The 18689-nt window shown below is 32.2% G+C and overlaps 1 protein-coding gene across 1 annotated transcript; it reads right to left on the bottom strand.

Moving 5' to 3' along the window:
• Positions 1-6820: 6820 nt before the first annotated feature.
• LOC127129704 (uncharacterized) lies at positions 6821-18415 on the bottom strand. Its single transcript, XM_051058842.1, has 7 exons — positions 18019-18415; positions 17764-17928; positions 8423-8979; positions 8142-8334; positions 7889-7953; positions 7497-7707; positions 6821-7427 (listed from the first exon to the last, which is right to left on the bottom strand). The coding sequence occupies exons 2-7, from the start codon at positions 17854-17856 to the stop codon at positions 7065-7067; spliced, it is 1482 nt and encodes a 493-aa protein (XP_050914799.1). The 5' UTR covers positions 17857-17928; positions 18019-18415; the 3' UTR covers positions 6821-7064.
• Between the last annotated feature and the right edge of the window lie 274 nt (positions 18416-18689).

Raw genomic sequence — 18689 nt, 5'->3', positions numbered from 1 at the left:
ATTTACTTCGAACATTCTTCCTTTTTGTTGTGTTTTCTCTACTTGAGCGTGTTCGTTTCCCCATTATTAATGGTTATGGGTCATGTTCTCAATAAGCTGGTATGCTTCATTTATGGGTTTATCCATTAAGGTACCGCCAACTGCAGCTTTTATGGTCATTCTTGTGTTATAGAGTAAACCATTATAGAATGTATGTATGATGAGCCATTTCTCTAGACCGTGATGAGCACATAGTCTCATCATATCCTTATAACGTTCCCAAGCTTCAAAAAGTGATTATCCCTCTATCTTTCTGAACTTGATTATGTGATATCTTAGAATTATTGTTTTTCTCAGAGGAAAATATATGGCTAAGAATTCCTTCTTTAGTTCATTCCAGGTAGTGATAGAGTTAGTAGGTAAAGATTATAGCCAAGCTCTAGCTCTATCTCTTAGGGAAACTGGGAATAAACGTAGGTGAATTACTTCAGGGTTCACGTTATTAGTCTTTAACGTGTCCGCATACTATACAAACACTGACAGATGAAGATTTGGGTCCTTTGTGGGATTTCCTGTGAACTGGTTATGTTGCATGATTTGCAATAGAGAATATTTCAATTTGAAGTTGTCTTCCATACTATACAGGTGGAATAATACTTGGGTGTGGCTCATCTTGAGATGGGACTGCAAAGTCTTTGAGTGGACGATTATCTGGTTCAGCCATATGATCGAATATGGCTCTAAGTTCCTGTATTCGGCGTTTGAGGTGAATGTAACACTCGACTTCAAGGATCGGTTATTCTAAATCCTCTATGGTTGAGCGAGTCTTGGGCATACAACCGATAGAAGAAGAAAAATAAAATACCTTAGTCTATACGTTGCTACAATGGAATCACAATATTGATTGTCAGTCCCTGGCAACAGCGCCAAAAACTTGATGTGATTTATCTACAAATGCACAGACCAATCAATTGTAACATAAAAAATGTTGAACCCACAGAGACCAATGTCAAACTACTGTGATTTATCTTTGCATTGTAAATCTAAGGCTAATCGAATTTGGTTGGTTAGAGAATGGATGTAAAATAATAGAAGTTTTAAAAATTAAATAAACGGAGATCGTGTGCTTTTTGGTGTACCTTCGGGACTCAGATAAATCTCGGCACTTTGTTTTGCTTAAAATATTTTTCGGAGGAAATATTTAATTTAAAAACACAACTAACTTTCGCACAACCCGTGTTATGCTTCGAAATCGTACAAGTCATGTTGTCGCTCGACAAGTTACCATTTCGAACCAATTTTTGAAAACTGATAAGTCCTTATTAATTTCTAAAGCGATGTCGTTGTTTTTAGAAGTTAAAAATCCAATTTTTATTGATCGGATATCAGTCTCACATTATTGCGTTGTTGGCCAGTATCTGAGTGTTTTCACTTTCGGCAAAAAAAAAAATTAATTTAAAAACTAAAAATTCAGAATCGAGAAAATAATTTAATGTTAAAAATTAGCGTCAATAAAATTTATTGAATCCCGACGGAACGACGATCCTCATATCTTGGACTCTAGAAGCTTAGAGGAACATGTTTAGAAAAAAGTATATATATATATATATATATATATATATATATATATATATATATATATATATATATATATATATATATATATATATATATATATATATATATATATATATATATATATATATATATATATATATATATATATATATATATATATATATATATATATAAAAGTGGCACTTACAAATGGTAAAAACACATAAACCAACAAACAAAAATAGTACAAATTTGCAATTTGAACATAAAACTACTTTGAAACAAATAAGTGCAGTGAGTGATAAAAATAGAAGTGTAAATTTAGATTGGAAATAAAATTGACAGCAATGATAAGCAACTGAAAATTAAGACAAAAATGAAATGAAAGTAAATAGACTGAATCAAATAAACAGAAATAAAATACTGATGAAAATAAACTCGAAATTAAAATCTAAAACATGTAAAAGATACTGAAATTGAAAATTGAAATTGATTCCGACAAGATTGTAATAATCAAAGTACAGAGAATTTCTTAACTCTAATTGCAGCAGTCCCTCAATGTGAGAAATTGTAGCTACAATAGTAGTAATTTTCTACCTAAAACTAGTATTCCAAAAATCTGATAATTCTAAAATAAACCTGGGGCATGAAAATATAAAAATTTGGGCTATATATAGTGCTTGGGACTCTGAAAATAGGTTGAAATCCTGTAAGATTCATGGAAAAAATAATGTTGAAGTGGGAGGAGACTGTGTCAATTTGTTGCTACTTTTCTACCCTCAAAGTCCATGGCGGACGGCATGGCCTCATGGCGAATGATATGAGCGCAAAGTGGGAGAACATGGGTTTTGAGGCTCATGGCGAACGCCATGAGTTCTAAAATGTATTTCTTGACTTTTCTTCTTGTTGAGCTGGCTTTTGACTGCCACATCACAGCCATTGCCATGGTGAATGCCATGAGTGCAGTATGTGTTATTTTTCTTTGTTCTTTGCTCTTTTTGTCCCGATTTCTCGGAGGAAAGCTCCTACTTGAAAAATACCTGAATTAAACACAATACACCAACATAAAACCATAAAATATGAATAAAACAGACTAAAATTACATGAATTGTGTGGTCTAGAAAAACTTGGTTTTGAAAAAAAATGGATTATGATTAGAGTTTAAAATCTTTTTGAAAATAGTTTAAATATTAAGTAACGGAAAAATAAATTGCAGAGTATAAATTACAGAAAATAAAGATTTAAGGGAAAGACAGGAACACCAAGAATTATATAAGTTCAATCAAGAAATGACCTATTCATGTTTTCAAGAATTGATTTTGAGAGTATCCAATAAACTTTAAGGGTTTTTAGTAGATAATACTCACAAACCCCTTTGTACAAGGAAAATGGTTGGATTCCAACCAAACAATAAGACTGCAAACTTAGCAGTTTGAGTATTTTCTTCCAAACGGTGGATTGAAGTAGTTAGTCTTCTTTCCAAGAGAATCTTGGAGCGGTTAGTATTCAAGCTTTCAAACAAATTTTGTAAGATTTTACCACGGGTTGAGCTCACAAACTTTTAAACCTTGGTTTTACATGGGCCAATCAATAACTTGAGAGAATTTAATACTCGGCTAATCTCGAACCGTATCCAATATTTTAATATTGGGCTAAGCTTTAACCTAACCTTGGTTTACCGCGGGCTAACCAAGAATCTATGCAGTTTTACCATTGGTTGATCTCAAACCTAAATAAGGGCTTGATCATATAATCCCAAAATTGAAAGCTTATTCGGGTTTAGCTTCTAACCAAACAATCCCTAAATGGATAATATTCAACCAAGGTATAAACAAAAAATTCTCTTGGTGAATGTTACAATTCTATCCTTCCAGAATTATAACTTATCCTTACTCAGAAAAGAACTTTCTCACAAAAGCATATTAACTAAAATATTAGTGAGAGAAAGTAAAAGAAAAGGTTTAGAGAGAGAGAGAGAGAGAAAAAAAGTGTTAAAACACGATTCTAAATTGTTTGAAATTTGGGAAGGGACCTCTAATTATTGGCTAGAGGTTGGATAACAAAGGAAATTGATTTTAATATTTTTTAAGACAAGTTAATCGATTAAAACCTAGTGTTAATCGATTAGAAACTTCAAAGGTAATCGATTACCAGTTCAAAAAAGGAAATAAATTTATCTAGCCATTGTTGATCGCTAAGATGTTATCGTAATCGCTTAGAGCGTAATTTTGAACTGATCTAATCGATTAGATAAATGTTTTAGCCGATTAGAAAATACAAAACTTTGTCCAAAGCTATTCTAACAACTCCCAATTCATCTAGCACAATTTTAAGATATTTTTGAAGGTATTTTCTTGAGAAAAATAAATTTGAAAACATGTTTTAGTGTGTGTATGAGATTTAGCCATGCACTTTTATGAGAACACCCTTATGCTTTATAAAGTATTCACTCAGACTAATCAGGTTAGGACTTTCTTATACTTCAAGACTTTCTCATATGCTTTCTTTGTAGACACTTGCCCGAGTTTACTTGAGATGAGGTTGAGTATGTATTCCATTTAATTGCCATCATCGAATAATCAAGTTTATCAAACCCTAATACTTAGGTTTGCATCTTTATTCACTTAATCACTTAGTTTGACTTGTTAGAAGACATTAGTTGATATCATCAATTAGTTGTCATCGTCAAAAATTGTTGTCCTTGTTAAAAACATATCACCTGCAAAACAAGGCCCCACAACTATCTCTAAAGTTGGAAAATGTTTAATAAAGCAAACAAACAAAGAACAAATTATTTTAAAAGTTGCATTATACCTTGGAATCTTCAATAACCATCTCAAGATACAACTGCCTACTACGCTCTTTCACGTTCCATAAGTCAACAATTATGATTGCCATCTTCCATACATTGTTGCCTTTATGCAAATATTTGATTAAAATAGGTGGTCTTGACATATAATAAACGAAATGGTTGATTAGTAAACATAACTAAAACAAACATATCAATATCAAAATATATCAGTAAACATACCACTATCAAAGCATATTAGTGTAAAAATCATATAAGTATCAAACATATCAATAAACGGACACAACAGTGGATCATGTATATCGGAGAAAAAATGCATAGAGGAAAAACAAGCATAAGTCAAACAAACATATTAGTAACTTATAAGTCAAATATATGAGTACCATTTCAAAATACAGTGATGGTTTAGGTAATAAAAGTATAAACATATCAAAGCATGTAGACTAATAAATATCATAATGGATCATGTATACATCACACCAAGTGTGAAGATAAAAAAAAAACAGATCAGGTGTGAAGAGATAGTTAGACAGGTTCAAGTACAACTGGTTCTAAACATTGACAATTTAGAGGTGGCAAAATGGATGGATTAGATGGATATGGATTGGATCGTTAATGGATGGATTAGATGGATATGGATTGGATCGTTAATGGATGGATCAAAACAATCCATTAGTCCATTAACAATCCACTAAAAGTTTTTTAAAAATATACAATCCAATCCATCCATTATCATATTTTTAGTGGATGGATATCAATCCATCCATTTCTTTTTCTTTGAATTTTTTATTTTTAAAAAACGTCACTTATTTTTTTGAAAATTTTATTTTTTTCAAAAAGTTTTTTATTTTTTTTAATAAAACAATATCATTTTTTTTTCAAAAAAAATATATTTTTGTATTTTTGAAAAAAATAATTTAAAAATCGTTTTTTTTTATTTTCGAAAAAAAATAATTTTTTTATATTCGTAAAAAAATAAATTTTCAAAAATAAAATCAAATTTAGGTATTTTTCAAAAAAAAAAATTTAAATTTTTGGAAAAAAACAACTTTTTGTATTTTCAAAAAAAAAAAAAATTATTCTTCAAAAAAAAATTGATTTTTTTTTGAAATTTTTTTTATTTTTTATTTTTCAAATTTTTTTTTTAATATTTGAAAAAAATTATTTTTTTTAAATTAGATAAAAAAATCTATTTAATCATTAAAATGTGTTGGATGGATTGGATCCATCCATGCTTATAAATGGATGGATTGGATCCATCCATGCTTATAAATGGATGGATTGGATCCATCCATGCTTATAAATGGATAGATTTAATTCAATTCATTAACTTAATTTTGATGTAGTGGATAGATTGGATGAATTTTTTATGGATAGATTGAATGAAGTTTTTTATGGATGGATTGGATGAATTTTGTCTTAATTGATTCAATTACCACCCCTAATTGACATCACTTGGGAACTAATACATAAATGGTTTGTTGTTGTCTGTTCAACAATCATTTAAAAAAATGAAACAACTATGACCAAACTATATTCAAGAAAATGTAAATACTTTTTAAAAACAAATGAATTGTAGTGATCCAAAAACAAATGGGTAGTGGTTAAAAAGATTACTAGTTTTAAAAAAGTAACCGAAATATGAAAAAACACAACATTGGATGATGAAAGGTCAGTGTTAACCTTTAGGAATGAAAAAGCAACCAAAAAGAACAAAATTTAGATGATGAAAATGCAATGTAGATACCAAAGCTAACTAAAAAAAAAGGAAGAAACCAATCGAAAAATGAAAAAACAGAATATTGAAAAGTGTTAAACTTTGGGAATAAAAAATGAAAGGTAGGGAAATAAAACAACCGAAAAAGACAAACCTTGAATTATGAAAATGCAGTGTAGAAACCAAAATGAAGTAAAAAAAATGGAAGGAAAAATTAGAGTAACACGTGATGAAAGAAATGCAATGTTTAGAAGAAGAAGAAATCAATGAAAGAATAAGCAATGGTTGACAGATATAACCTGATATTGATGAAGAAGATGAAGTGTATGTTAAAGTAGGAAGTTGAAGAAGATATTGAAAGTGGGGAGAGAACGTGAGAGAGAAGAAATTTTTGGTTTGAGTGCGTGGAGCTGAGAGAAAGGGATAGTGTTCAAGAAAATGAAAGGAGGGAAATGAGATAGTAGGCAAAATGGGAGGAGTGAAAATGCGTTGCGAGGTGTCTCCGCGGTAGAGACTATTGATTTGAATTAATTGGTCTATTTGTTAATTTGTCCTTTTTATAGTGTAAATTGTCTAACAGTTGAGGATAAATTAATGAATTTGGTATTAATTTATTTTCTTGGTTGTATAGTTGATTTTGTGTATGTAGTGTTAAGAATGCAAGTTCACTAGCTTATTTTAAAATTTTCTGAAGTTTCTAGTTTATTTAGAATTATTAAGAACTAATTATTTGAGCAAGTTGATCAAAATTAGAAGAATGATGAAGCATAGTACTACTTTTTGTAGATATATTTTATTTAGCAAACTATATACGAGACAATGGATACAAAAATTTTGTCTACCCCAAAACTCTATGTGGGAAGGGATAAACATTAATCTCTAACAATGATGACATTTTTTTTTGCAATGATTAAAAACCAAAGTCGTAATAGAAGGGTTTACAACATTCATATGTTCAACGTATCAACCACTTGCATTAAAATTCCGTAATAAAAATATACATTACGATGTCACATTTTTTTTCTTCCAATAACTCTTCTCCTTGTATTCGATTCGTTCAATTAAACTTTGTTTTCTTTTTATTTGTGTTTGCAAAGATGGAGGATCATAAGGTGGAGGCATGATGCATGGATCAGTGTTTGAAGGGCCCTTGACCAATGATTCCAACATAAATTTCTTTTCTATTCCTTGTGCATTACACACCATTGATTCCACACATAGTTCAACAGCTTTATCACTTATGGAGGGTTGGTATCTAAAGAGTTTAGCATAGGAATTTAAGAGATGAAACATATAGTCATACACAAAATCCATCTTCAACTCTTGTTGAATGAAATCACTTGCTGCTTTTCCAATATTTTGTGCCTGATGAAGAATAAAAACATGTAACATTGAAACAAGATTAAGGTAGATAAACAAAAGTAGATTTTTTACCTTTTTAGTGTGAGTGTTGCCCCAATCCACAGCATATTTAATGGACTTGCATTTATCATCTTCCTGAATGGGCCAATAGTGATGCACCGGAACTAACCCTCTTGTGAAGAAATCATAATAATGAGGTTTCACAAGTAAAGTGGGAGAATCACATGCTAGAATGTATTTTTCACTCACTGACCAAGCTGACCCTTCTATGTACACCTTATATCTACACACAATAATCATGATTCAATTTAAACATTCATATTTTCATAGCTATAAATATCAAATAGTTATGAAAATATTTATAATAACACTTATTTTTAATTCGTGTTTAAGTCATGGGAAAATGTAAAGTTAAAAAGTATATAAAAACACGAATTAAACAAGTTATAAAATAAGTGTTATACCTATGAGTGCATTGATTTGTCAAGTCTGATTTCTTGTACCCTTCCTGTGACTCTCGTCCCCAATCCTAAAATAACTTTCATTTGTTAATTTTGACAATGTCATTACTATTGTACACACAAAATAAAATTAGATTAGAAGAGACACATTTCATATAAATCACGAGAAAAAAAAGTGAACATTAGTTTGTTCAATAATCATATTTGATATCGCTCAATTACATATATGTTAATCAAGGTTAATGAAGACGAATACCTGAGCATATAAACGAGCATTCCAATCTTGTTTGTCTGAAATATTACATGCCATTAGATCTTGTCTTGTTTTAGCAACACTTGGATTACCTTTCCAATAAGCATAAGGTTCTCTCTTATCCCATGAAATCCTCTTGTTGCCTTCTTTCAACTCTCCCGATAAAATCTCCCATGGTTTTACATTAACCTCAGCCCTATGCAATCAATTACAATCTCCAGTAATTATTATAAACAAAAAAAATCACTTTTTAAAAATCTATCAAATGATCGATATGTACTTACCATCCCCAGAAGGACCAATCAGGAAAAACGAGATCTAATGTATCATCGTTACCGCAGTATCGAAAGAGTGGAGGTGGGTCAATAACATTATTTTGACCAATTGAAACAACAGGCCAATCAACACAATCAAACATAAGCTCCAAATCAGGTAACATTCTAGGGTACCTCCTTAGCAATTGTAGGATACCCCATAGAGTAAAAGTATCTCTTGTTTGAAAAGCTTTCTCATATGTTTCTAAATATACTTTTCCTTTTAATATCACTAATTTGAAATTTGCTGTTGGTTTTGCTTTCTCTACCATTTCCATTGTTATTCCTGTGTGGGCCCATGGCCTTAAATCTTCGTGGATCCAACGGAAGTAATCGGGACACGTGGAGTTAGATGAACGGTCTTGATTAAAGAAAGAAATTTCAGAATTGTTAGATGGACATGTTTTGGTGAGGTTGTATCCATTGCAATTGAGTGGAATCTCAATTTGATTCAGGGGCTTTATTGGTGTTTCGTATGCTTTGGTGATTAGGATTGGTTCGGTAGATGAAACACCGGAGAAAATGTCCTACACACACAAATATTACATTATGGTTATTTAAGAAAAATCGATTCATTTTTGTATAGTACTTTTTATAAGTTTAATTTGATCTATCTTAGGGTTGGTATTCACGGTTTAACTCCTTTGATAACTAGATGTGGGCAATTTAATTAAAGTGCCGTTGCGTTGCCGTTACTCTACATTATTTTGGCAATGCTAATTCAATGCTCATTCTTTTATTATATCATAATATATATATATATATATATATATATATATATATATATATATATATATATATATATATATATATATATATATATATATATATATATATATATATATATATATATATATATATATATATATATATATTATATATATATATATATATATATATATATATATATATATATATATATATATATATATATATATATATATATATATATATATATATATATATATATATATATATATATATATATATATATATATATATATAACCGTCGGTGCACATAGATACACTTTCTAATCTAACAACTAATGAGTAAGTCACTATAGTTCTACTTAGATACTAATAGCACTATGTTGCTCCATCTTAATCAAATTATAACAAAATTGAAAAAATATCAATAAAATATTAATTAATTAAAATTAATTATTTTGATTTTATTTATAAATATACAAATATATTTTACACTGTCAATTTATTATAATTATTAAACTAAAGACATTTGACTTCACCTATAAAAAAATTATATATAAATTATAAATTTTTTGTCAATAAAATAACAAATCTTTAAAGAATTGCGTAGTATGAAGATCAAAGACATTACTCTTCCTATATTATAAAAAGGCCATATTTGTGTTTCATAGTTTTTTAAAAATATCAAATAAAATAATAATAATAATAATAATAATAATAATTAAAAAATTATTTTTTAAAATTTACTCATTAATTATAATTAGAAATTAATTAAATAAAGTTTTATTTTTTATAATAACTTAAAATACAAATCAATACTAAAAATTAAAAATAATACACTTTTTATAAAATACTCCCTCTATTCTATAATTAATGAATGAATTGATATGTATTAAACAAAATAAAAGAGAATAATATTTTTATCAAGATATTCCTTATAAATATTAAAAATGATAAAAATAATATTAATTCAATAATATAATTAAAAAATATTAAAAATTAAAATAAATTATTTAGTTTAGAACACAGTCTTTATGGATCATTGAGACAGAAAGATTATATAAATAAATCTACATCCAATAAGAAAATGCAATACTGTAATGTACTAAAGGGTTTTTTTTACAAAAATAACCCACTTTTTGAAGGAAATTCCCAAAATATCTCTGATTTCAAAAAAAAAATCCCAAAATACCCCACTTTTAGGAGGAGTCTATAATTGAATTGGCAACTCCTCTTAAAACTTGAATGGAGGCGCCAATCCAATTGGCGTCCCTGTGTAGGTTTTAAGAGGAGTCACCAATTCAATTGGAGACTCCTCCTAAAATGCAATTTTTGTCCTATAAATAGATGCGTTGTGTGACTAATCGTTCCACATCTCATATAATCATTTGGGAATCATGTTTGGTGTTCGTCGCCGATACAGAAAGGTGATTTATGCGAGAGACAAGCCTCAAATGCTGATGTTGTTTTGGAACATCACCACGTTCGATCAACTGAAGAGGGAGTTGGTTCGTTGGTTAGATGGGAAAATACCAGAAGGGGAAAAAATCAGAAGTATTGAGAGACTTGACAGTATTGTTGGTTGGGTGCGAATGAAGACTGATAAGGATGTTAGGGAAATGATGTTCGGTCGAGACAACATCAATTTGATTGTTGTAATCAGTTAGAAATATATATGTTTTCAGATATTTTGTACTGATGTTTGTTGTGAACCCCGTTGTAACAAAAACTTAATGATATATAATGATTAAAAGTTACAGAAATACAATGTTACAAAAAGCTTAAGACCTAGATGATGCTCCTCGATTGGGACAGTTGTTCTTGTTGTGTCCTGGTTGACGACAGATACTACATAATCTTATCATTTTATCTGTGGAATCCATCTCTGTTCTGATACGTGTGCTGTTTGGCCTTCCTTTCTTCTTTCTACGCATCTCGTCATTGTGCCAGACAATATCACCTTCATATGGAGGCCAGGAATCCTCCATTGGTAGTACTGAGAAGCTTTGAGTATATACATTCATGATGGTGTTGGCCTTGTACACATCAAATAAATGGTTGTAAGCGTCTTGACGAGTATAAGCGCATGCTGCTATGACATGGGAGCAAGGTATGCGGAAGGTCTGAATTTTCCACAATTGCACCAACTTCTATTTAGTCTAACAACGTAGGCTAAATTTGGTCTCCCCTCGTTGTGGTCCATTGTTTCCTGGACGCTGAAATTTTGTCTATGACAGTCAAAGACTGTTACAGCGTGTGTGCTAGCTTTGATGCTCTCCTCTTTCATGACCTTCATGCAACACTCACTGAATACTTGCCCAGACATTAACACCGCACTCCATCTTTCACCTCTGGTTGCGAACATAGAAGCCAACCTATAATAGGTTGATCTTACCAAGGCGGTTATCGGCAGATTTCGAATTCCTTTGAATACCCCGTTCATGCATTCCACAATGTCTGTTGTCATGTGGCCCCATCGACAACCACCGTCAAATGCCCTTGTCCACTGCTCTACTGGTATTTTATTTAGTCATCTCCCTGCGTCTTCATTAGACAGTCTAATTTCATCACGATAATATTGAAATGACGACTGAGTTAGAGCATACCCAGCATTCACCACCTTCTTACGAAGATTCTTATCTTTTATAGAACGCATGAAGTTTTATGCAATGTGTCTGATACAGTAGACATGGGTAGAAGGAGGATCATGTCATCCGTTGTCATGGTTGTTGTAGGCACTCTCAATGGCAGCATGTCTATCAGAAATCAAACAGAGATTGGCTTGTGGAGCCACATGCATTCTGAGATGTCGAAGAAAGAAACCCCATCCACCAGTCGTTTCACCTTCAACAAGAGCAAAGGCAATGGGAAAGACATTGTTGTTGCCGTCTTGTGCAACCACTATGAGCAAAGTACCCTTGTATTTTCCATATAACCAAGTGCCATCAATTTGAATAGTAGGTTTGTAGAATGTGAAACATACCTTCTAGAATCAGTGCGTTTCACTGTAAAGTCAGCGGAGTTGTTCATGTGGAATTTTTTGATTGCCAGAACACATTCTTCTTTGGTACGAAACATATCTCCCACCTTTAATTCGCCATCTGATATCGGATACGGATTATAGAAAACACTGTTGGATGTTTCATCGTCGTGAAGATCCATATTTGTCATATGTTGAGGCGGATTGTAGACATGACTAGGAGGTATTTATGGTGGTTGATTATCATCTTCATCGTCGTTGTTCAGCATGTGATCAACCTGTATCTCGGTCTCCTCTTCTTCTTCATCAACGACATCCACTTCTGCCTCTGCTTCTGGGTTGACTTCATCTGACCACTGTCGAGCATCTTCACCAGATTCATCCTGACCGGTTAGTTGAGACTGTTGAGATGGTATACATGGTTGAAGAGTAATGTACAACTCAATACAGTTGCAGCCTGAATGTTCATGACTAACAAACATGTATTCAACATCTTCATCGTCTCGTACCTTAAGGGGGAAATAATTGCATTGACCATTCTCAAAAAATATTGGATTTTGATATGTGATCTTTGACACAATACCCGATCCTATAAAGGATTATATTCTTTTTTTCAAATTCAAGAAGGTTGCATTTCTCTTGATCGTGATTCTAATGGTATCAGTGTTTCGAAAACAAAAACCATGTAGCTCAGACTCGTATGTTTCACCGTTGCAGTGAACGTTGACACTGTATAATGATGAAGATGACATTGTGCAGATGAAAACTATTTTCTTACTGCAGATGAATGTGAGTGAAGTGTCTTGGATGTTGATAGTAAGACACTTAAATATATGAGTGAAGTGTCTCACATGCTAGCTAGTTCGGAGTGACGTGTCGCACATGCAAGCTACTCCGAAATAACGTGTCGCACATGCAAGCTTCTCCGAAATGATGTGTCAACCATGCAAGCTACTAAGAAGTGACATGTTCAGCATGCAAGAGACAAGACAGACACGTGTCATACATGCAGACACACACTCCAAATGAATTGGCGCCCCCACTCATTCCTTGCACATGGGCGCCAATTCAAGTGGGGACACCATGCATTCAGACCTCGAAACTAATCAATCAGACCTAGGTCTTGCATGCATGTCCCTATGAAGGCGCCAATTTGAATGGCGACCCCTCTTAAAGGTTGTACATGGTCTCCAATTCAAATGGAGACACCATGCAAGCACAACTTTTCATGCTCTCATCCATTTGCCTATAAATACATCCACTCCATCAACACTTCTTCCACACCATCACTCTCACTACTTCTTCTATAATACTTCTTCTACATTTTCATCTGCAACAACTTCTTGTAGTTTCATCTACACCAACCCCTCGACAAAATGTCTATCCTCACAATGGACGAAGCACATAGAGGAACGGTTGCAAACATCGCAACATATGTAAGTTTTTTCTTTTGTTAACTTTTTATCTTTCATCTTCACCAACCCCCTTTTATTTTGACATACCAACTTAGTCAAGTTTTTTATTCTTTCTTTTATAGGATGTATCAAGGTTCCGAACTCGGGTCCACGAATATGTCCCTATGGACCCGATGATTCAACCTTATGTTGAACTCGCCGGTTTTGGTCATATTAGCAAGATTTTGTCTTGGTCCATAGATAAAAAATTCATTCTAGCTTTATGCGAAAGATGGATACCAGAGACACACACATTTTGATTCCCAACCGGTGAGTGTACCGTGACGTTAGAAGACGTCTGCATGCTTTTAGGACTACCCATTGAAGGTAAGGTTGTTAATGGTAAGACCAACTATGCAAATTCAATTTGCATGGAGCTCTTAGAGACTGATTTGTTAGATGATAATGCAAGAGGTCAAGGTATACTACTCTCACGCCTTAAGTCATACTATAATAGTTTATACTTAGATGAGCATTCTACCGAAGATGCTCGAATAATAAAAATTAGGTGTTACATTATGCTATTAATTGGCTCATTTTTATTTCCCGAAGGTAGTGGTTCTAGCATTCATATTATGTACTTACCTCTACTTAGACATGTAGATAGAATAGGAAGTTACAGTTGGGGATCTGCTTGTCTAGCCTATCTCTATAGCTCCTTGTGCAAAAACTCACACAAAGACACGTCTATATTTTCTGGATATGATGTTTTGCTACAAGCATGGGGTTGGTCAAGACTACCGTCTCTAGCACCGGTCAATAACAACCCTTTCACATTTCCGTATGCACAAAAGTAAGTTGTTTAAATTGCTATATCTTTACTTACTTCTTTAAAGTTTATTACCTCTAACTAATTTTTTTTGACTTTTTGGTGTAGATGGTCTGCACGTGGTATGAGTTACAACAGATGTCCAAGACACTGTATTACTCAGTATCGCAACCTGTTAAATCACCTTCGACCGACAGACGTAAGCAAAATAACTTAATTATTTCATTATATTTTGTTAACTTTTTCTACATTGATTATAATCCTATCTTCTTTCACATTTCAGTTCATTTGGCGTCCATACCTTAATTTGGATCATGACCATGAGGTCAACGCTGAAGACGCAACCGTATGGACTGCATGCACACCGATAATACGGTTCACAACTGTGGAAATGCACAACAGTGATCGTGTGAAGCTGCAGTTCAGTATGCTCCAGAATATCCCAGATCCCCCAGCTAGCCTAGGAGAATGGCATTTGCGTAAAGTTAACGACCAATGGAACTTCAATCCATGGCAAATCTTCGCAAGATCGGAGTGTCGCAAATGGAAGCACCGTCATGACCATGTGTTAACTGACGCAGTCATGCCAACTGAAGAAAAACCAAGTCGTACTTATACGGCTTGGTACAGATCGGTTGGTTTTCAGTTTATCGCCGAGGATATGTACCTATACGACCCACGCCAGACAACTTACACACCAGAAGGATCAACATCTAACCCCTAACAACATTGTCAGCCCGGTTACTCGCAACCCCCTATCCGTCAAACTTTCCGTTCCAAAAACACACAAGCATACAACCAAAGCATGTCATTCACCCAACCCTAATACCAAGAGCATACCTCATACCACCACCAGCAAATTGACCATCAACCTGAGACCCAACATTGCTTCGCACCCACCCCGTCACCCTACCAAAATCGCCTTAGCCAGAACACCCAACGATCATTCAACACCAACCGCCCATCCTCCTACCGTAGCCAAGAAGGTCAAACATCACAAAACCAAAACATCCAACAACCCTATCTCTATCAAACACCCCAACAACCTTTCCAACCTTTCCTCGACGCATCGTTCACACCCATGTCTCCCTTCAACCTTCTCGGTCGCCCATCAATGAGTCAACCACATCCCAACTTCTCTGACATGGGTCATGAGCTCAGCTACGGCGGTACACCATCGATGCATACTGAAGACTATGCCGACTTGTCCGAATACCTCAACGGACCTTCTCCTGTAGTTGGTAGTGACGCTCCTGGCCCCTCAGATGATCAAACACCGGTGCAGAATCGTCAACGTGGGTTAGGACCAAGGGTTTGGGTAGCTAGAGGATGTGGGACCGGAGGTCGGTTAGGTGATCCCGGTCATCACCATTAGGTTTCTTTGTGTAAACGGAAAATTTTATTAATATCAAGTGGTCTTATAGCAAATTTATCTATCACTTATACCCTAAAACACAAAAAATTGCATTTTAGGAGTCTCCAATTGAATTGACGACTCCTCTTAAAACCTACACAGGGGCGTCAATTGGATTGACTAGGGCACCTGCCCTAACCAATCCAATTGACGCCTCCATTCAAATTTTAAGAGGAGTCTCCAATTCAATTGGCGACTCCTCCTAAAAGTGGGGTATTTTAGGATTTTTTTTTTAAATCAAAAGTATTTTGGGAATTGCTTAAACAAGTAGGTTATTTTTATAAAAAAAACCTACTAAAGGAGCAATAAATGAGCAATCATAGATGAATCCAAGTTTAATTTACGTGCTTAAAACAATTGGCGCAAAATTATAAAGTGATGTGAGTTGTAAAAGTAACGTGTGGGACCTAAAGGACGCGTGGCATACTAACACTCTTCTCATTACAACCATAGATCTTAGGATTTTAATTTTCTATGTTTTGTTGGCCGACATTAGCGGCGCTCATTTCAGCCTCAAAATTTCTACATCCTTCTTCTAAATTAAGTATTCAAATCATTTTTCCATTTCAGAACTTTAAAGTTGATTTTATTTTTATATAAAGAAAGTCGTTAGTTTGAAAAGATAATGAAACATTATATCCTCATTGTTATTGGACAACATTATATCCTCATTGTTATTGGACAGTTGAATATATTGTTGACAATTAAACCAAGTGACATCTTATCTCATGTGGAAAAAGGTGTCAAAAGGGTAATTTGGTTAGCAAGAGTTAACCTAATAATACCAAAGTCATTGAACTTGTAATACACTCTTTTCATCTATACAAATTTCATGTCCTCTTATTTTTTTTGGCTCTCGATTTTTTTTAAATGTCACTTTTATAAAAAAAAAAGTTATAATTGTCATCCCTAAAATTTTAAATAGTATTAATTATTATTTTGTTAAAATTATTTTTAAGTATTTATTATAAAAATATTTTTTTTAAATTAAAAATAGTGATATTATAAAAAAAGTCATAATTTAAAAAATTACTATTATTATTAACTTAATATGTTTTAAAGACAAAAAAAATTAACAATTAAAAACAAAAGAAGGAGTAAGTACCATTGAAACTAAAATTATGTTACTTACATTTTATTAGCTAGATGTTCTAATACACTAAAATAATATTAATCGAGTCTAAATAATACTACATTCTTCAATTTAATGAACTATTTTTTAAAATAAATTTATATAAAATTTAACATTAAAACAGACAATGTTTTATAAACGACAATAATAGGAATTTGATATGAAGTGAAGTTAATTTCACAGGTAAATTACGTAGTACATATCAAAATTTTGGTGTAGAAATCTTCTAATAGAGTAAAATAATTATATTTGTAAAAAAGTCTATTATTTAAATTTTTTTTTGGCAATACTCATGAAATATATAAATTGTATAGATACATAAAGAAAATAAGTTTAAATAGTTCATTTTAACTTTTCAAAAATCTATGATATATATAAATTGGTTGTATTTAGTGTTAAATTTTTTAAAAAATATATAGCATTTCTGAATTTTTATAGATATACAACATTTAAGGAAATGTAAAAAAATGTTAGCCATATGGGTTTGATAGTAAAATAAAATATCACCTAGTCACAACAATTCTTTAATTTAATAGTCTACTAGTATTGAGTAAAATTTCATCCTTTAAATAATATTTTAATATTTTAAATTAAACGTACTATTTTCACTATATATTGACCCTTATGAATCTTAAATAAACCCTTTGTCATTTGTAAAACTAACTTATGTAAATAAAAAATAGTCATAGCTTTTAATAGGCTCGAGATTGACAAATATGCCTAGGTGGAAGAGAATTTGAGAGCGAGCGATTCTCATGTCTGTTTTGAGTTTGGGACAACCGTAACTTACAAAACAAATAACTAACGTTAAAAATAGCAAACTACACGAACCAATCAAGCAAAACAATACTCACCGGTGTTTCGATGAACCGCGTGTACACCAACGCGCCGACAATTAACACTGCCGGCAAAACCAATATTACGGCGGATCTCAACAACGATTTCATGAACGCACACCCAATTATCTCTTCTGAATTACCAATTTTCCCCGATCCGTAATTTCCTTTCCCCTGCGCACTCTACAACAACAAGAAGAAGAAACATTATTATCTCAAAAATACTATGTTTCTTCTTTGATATTATTAATGATAATGTTATTATTTACATACCCTTTTAATGTTTGAAGCTTCTTGTTACTCAGAATACCAAAAGATGAAAACTTTGAAATAGTTCTTCAATTGGGTCGATGTGTTTTCAACAATTGGATTTGTATCTCTGCTTCAAAAATGGAAGCATTTAACCCAACCTACCTTTTTTCTGTTTTCTGTTGTGGTTTTTTTTGTTGAGGTTATTGTTTTGTGGAATGATGGCTGAAGAAACAAGAGAAAAAAGAAATTTGGGTGAGAAAAAGATCAGAACTAAGAAAATGTTGAAGAATTTATTTTGAAAATATGACAACAAAAGAAACAATGAGAGAAAATAAAATGAATCTGTGAATTTTCTATTGTGGGTTAATTTGAGTTGACAAGGATAGCAATGGGAATTCTGTCTATGAGCGAGACTCTAAAAAAGATATATAACTTTTTTACGTGTCAAATGGCCTTTTAATCGTGTATATATATATATATATATATATATATATATATATATATATATATATATATATATATATATATATATATATATATATATATAATTAAATATCCATATATAATAAAAAATATAGATCTATAATTAGTAAAAATAATATGGATATAATAGAAAAGAAACTCAAACCAGATCAGCCGGTAACTTGTACAAAAGAAAAATACACAATTAGATTATGAATTTTAACAACTAA

This window comes from Lathyrus oleraceus, chromosome 1 (genome assembly GCF_024323335.1).
Source record: "Lathyrus oleraceus cultivar Zhongwan6 chromosome 1, CAAS_Psat_ZW6_1.0, whole genome shotgun sequence".
Classification (NCBI taxonomy): domain Eukaryota; kingdom Viridiplantae; phylum Streptophyta; class Magnoliopsida; order Fabales; family Fabaceae; genus Lathyrus; species Lathyrus oleraceus.
This window is presented reverse-complemented; position numbering and strand designations above follow the sequence as displayed.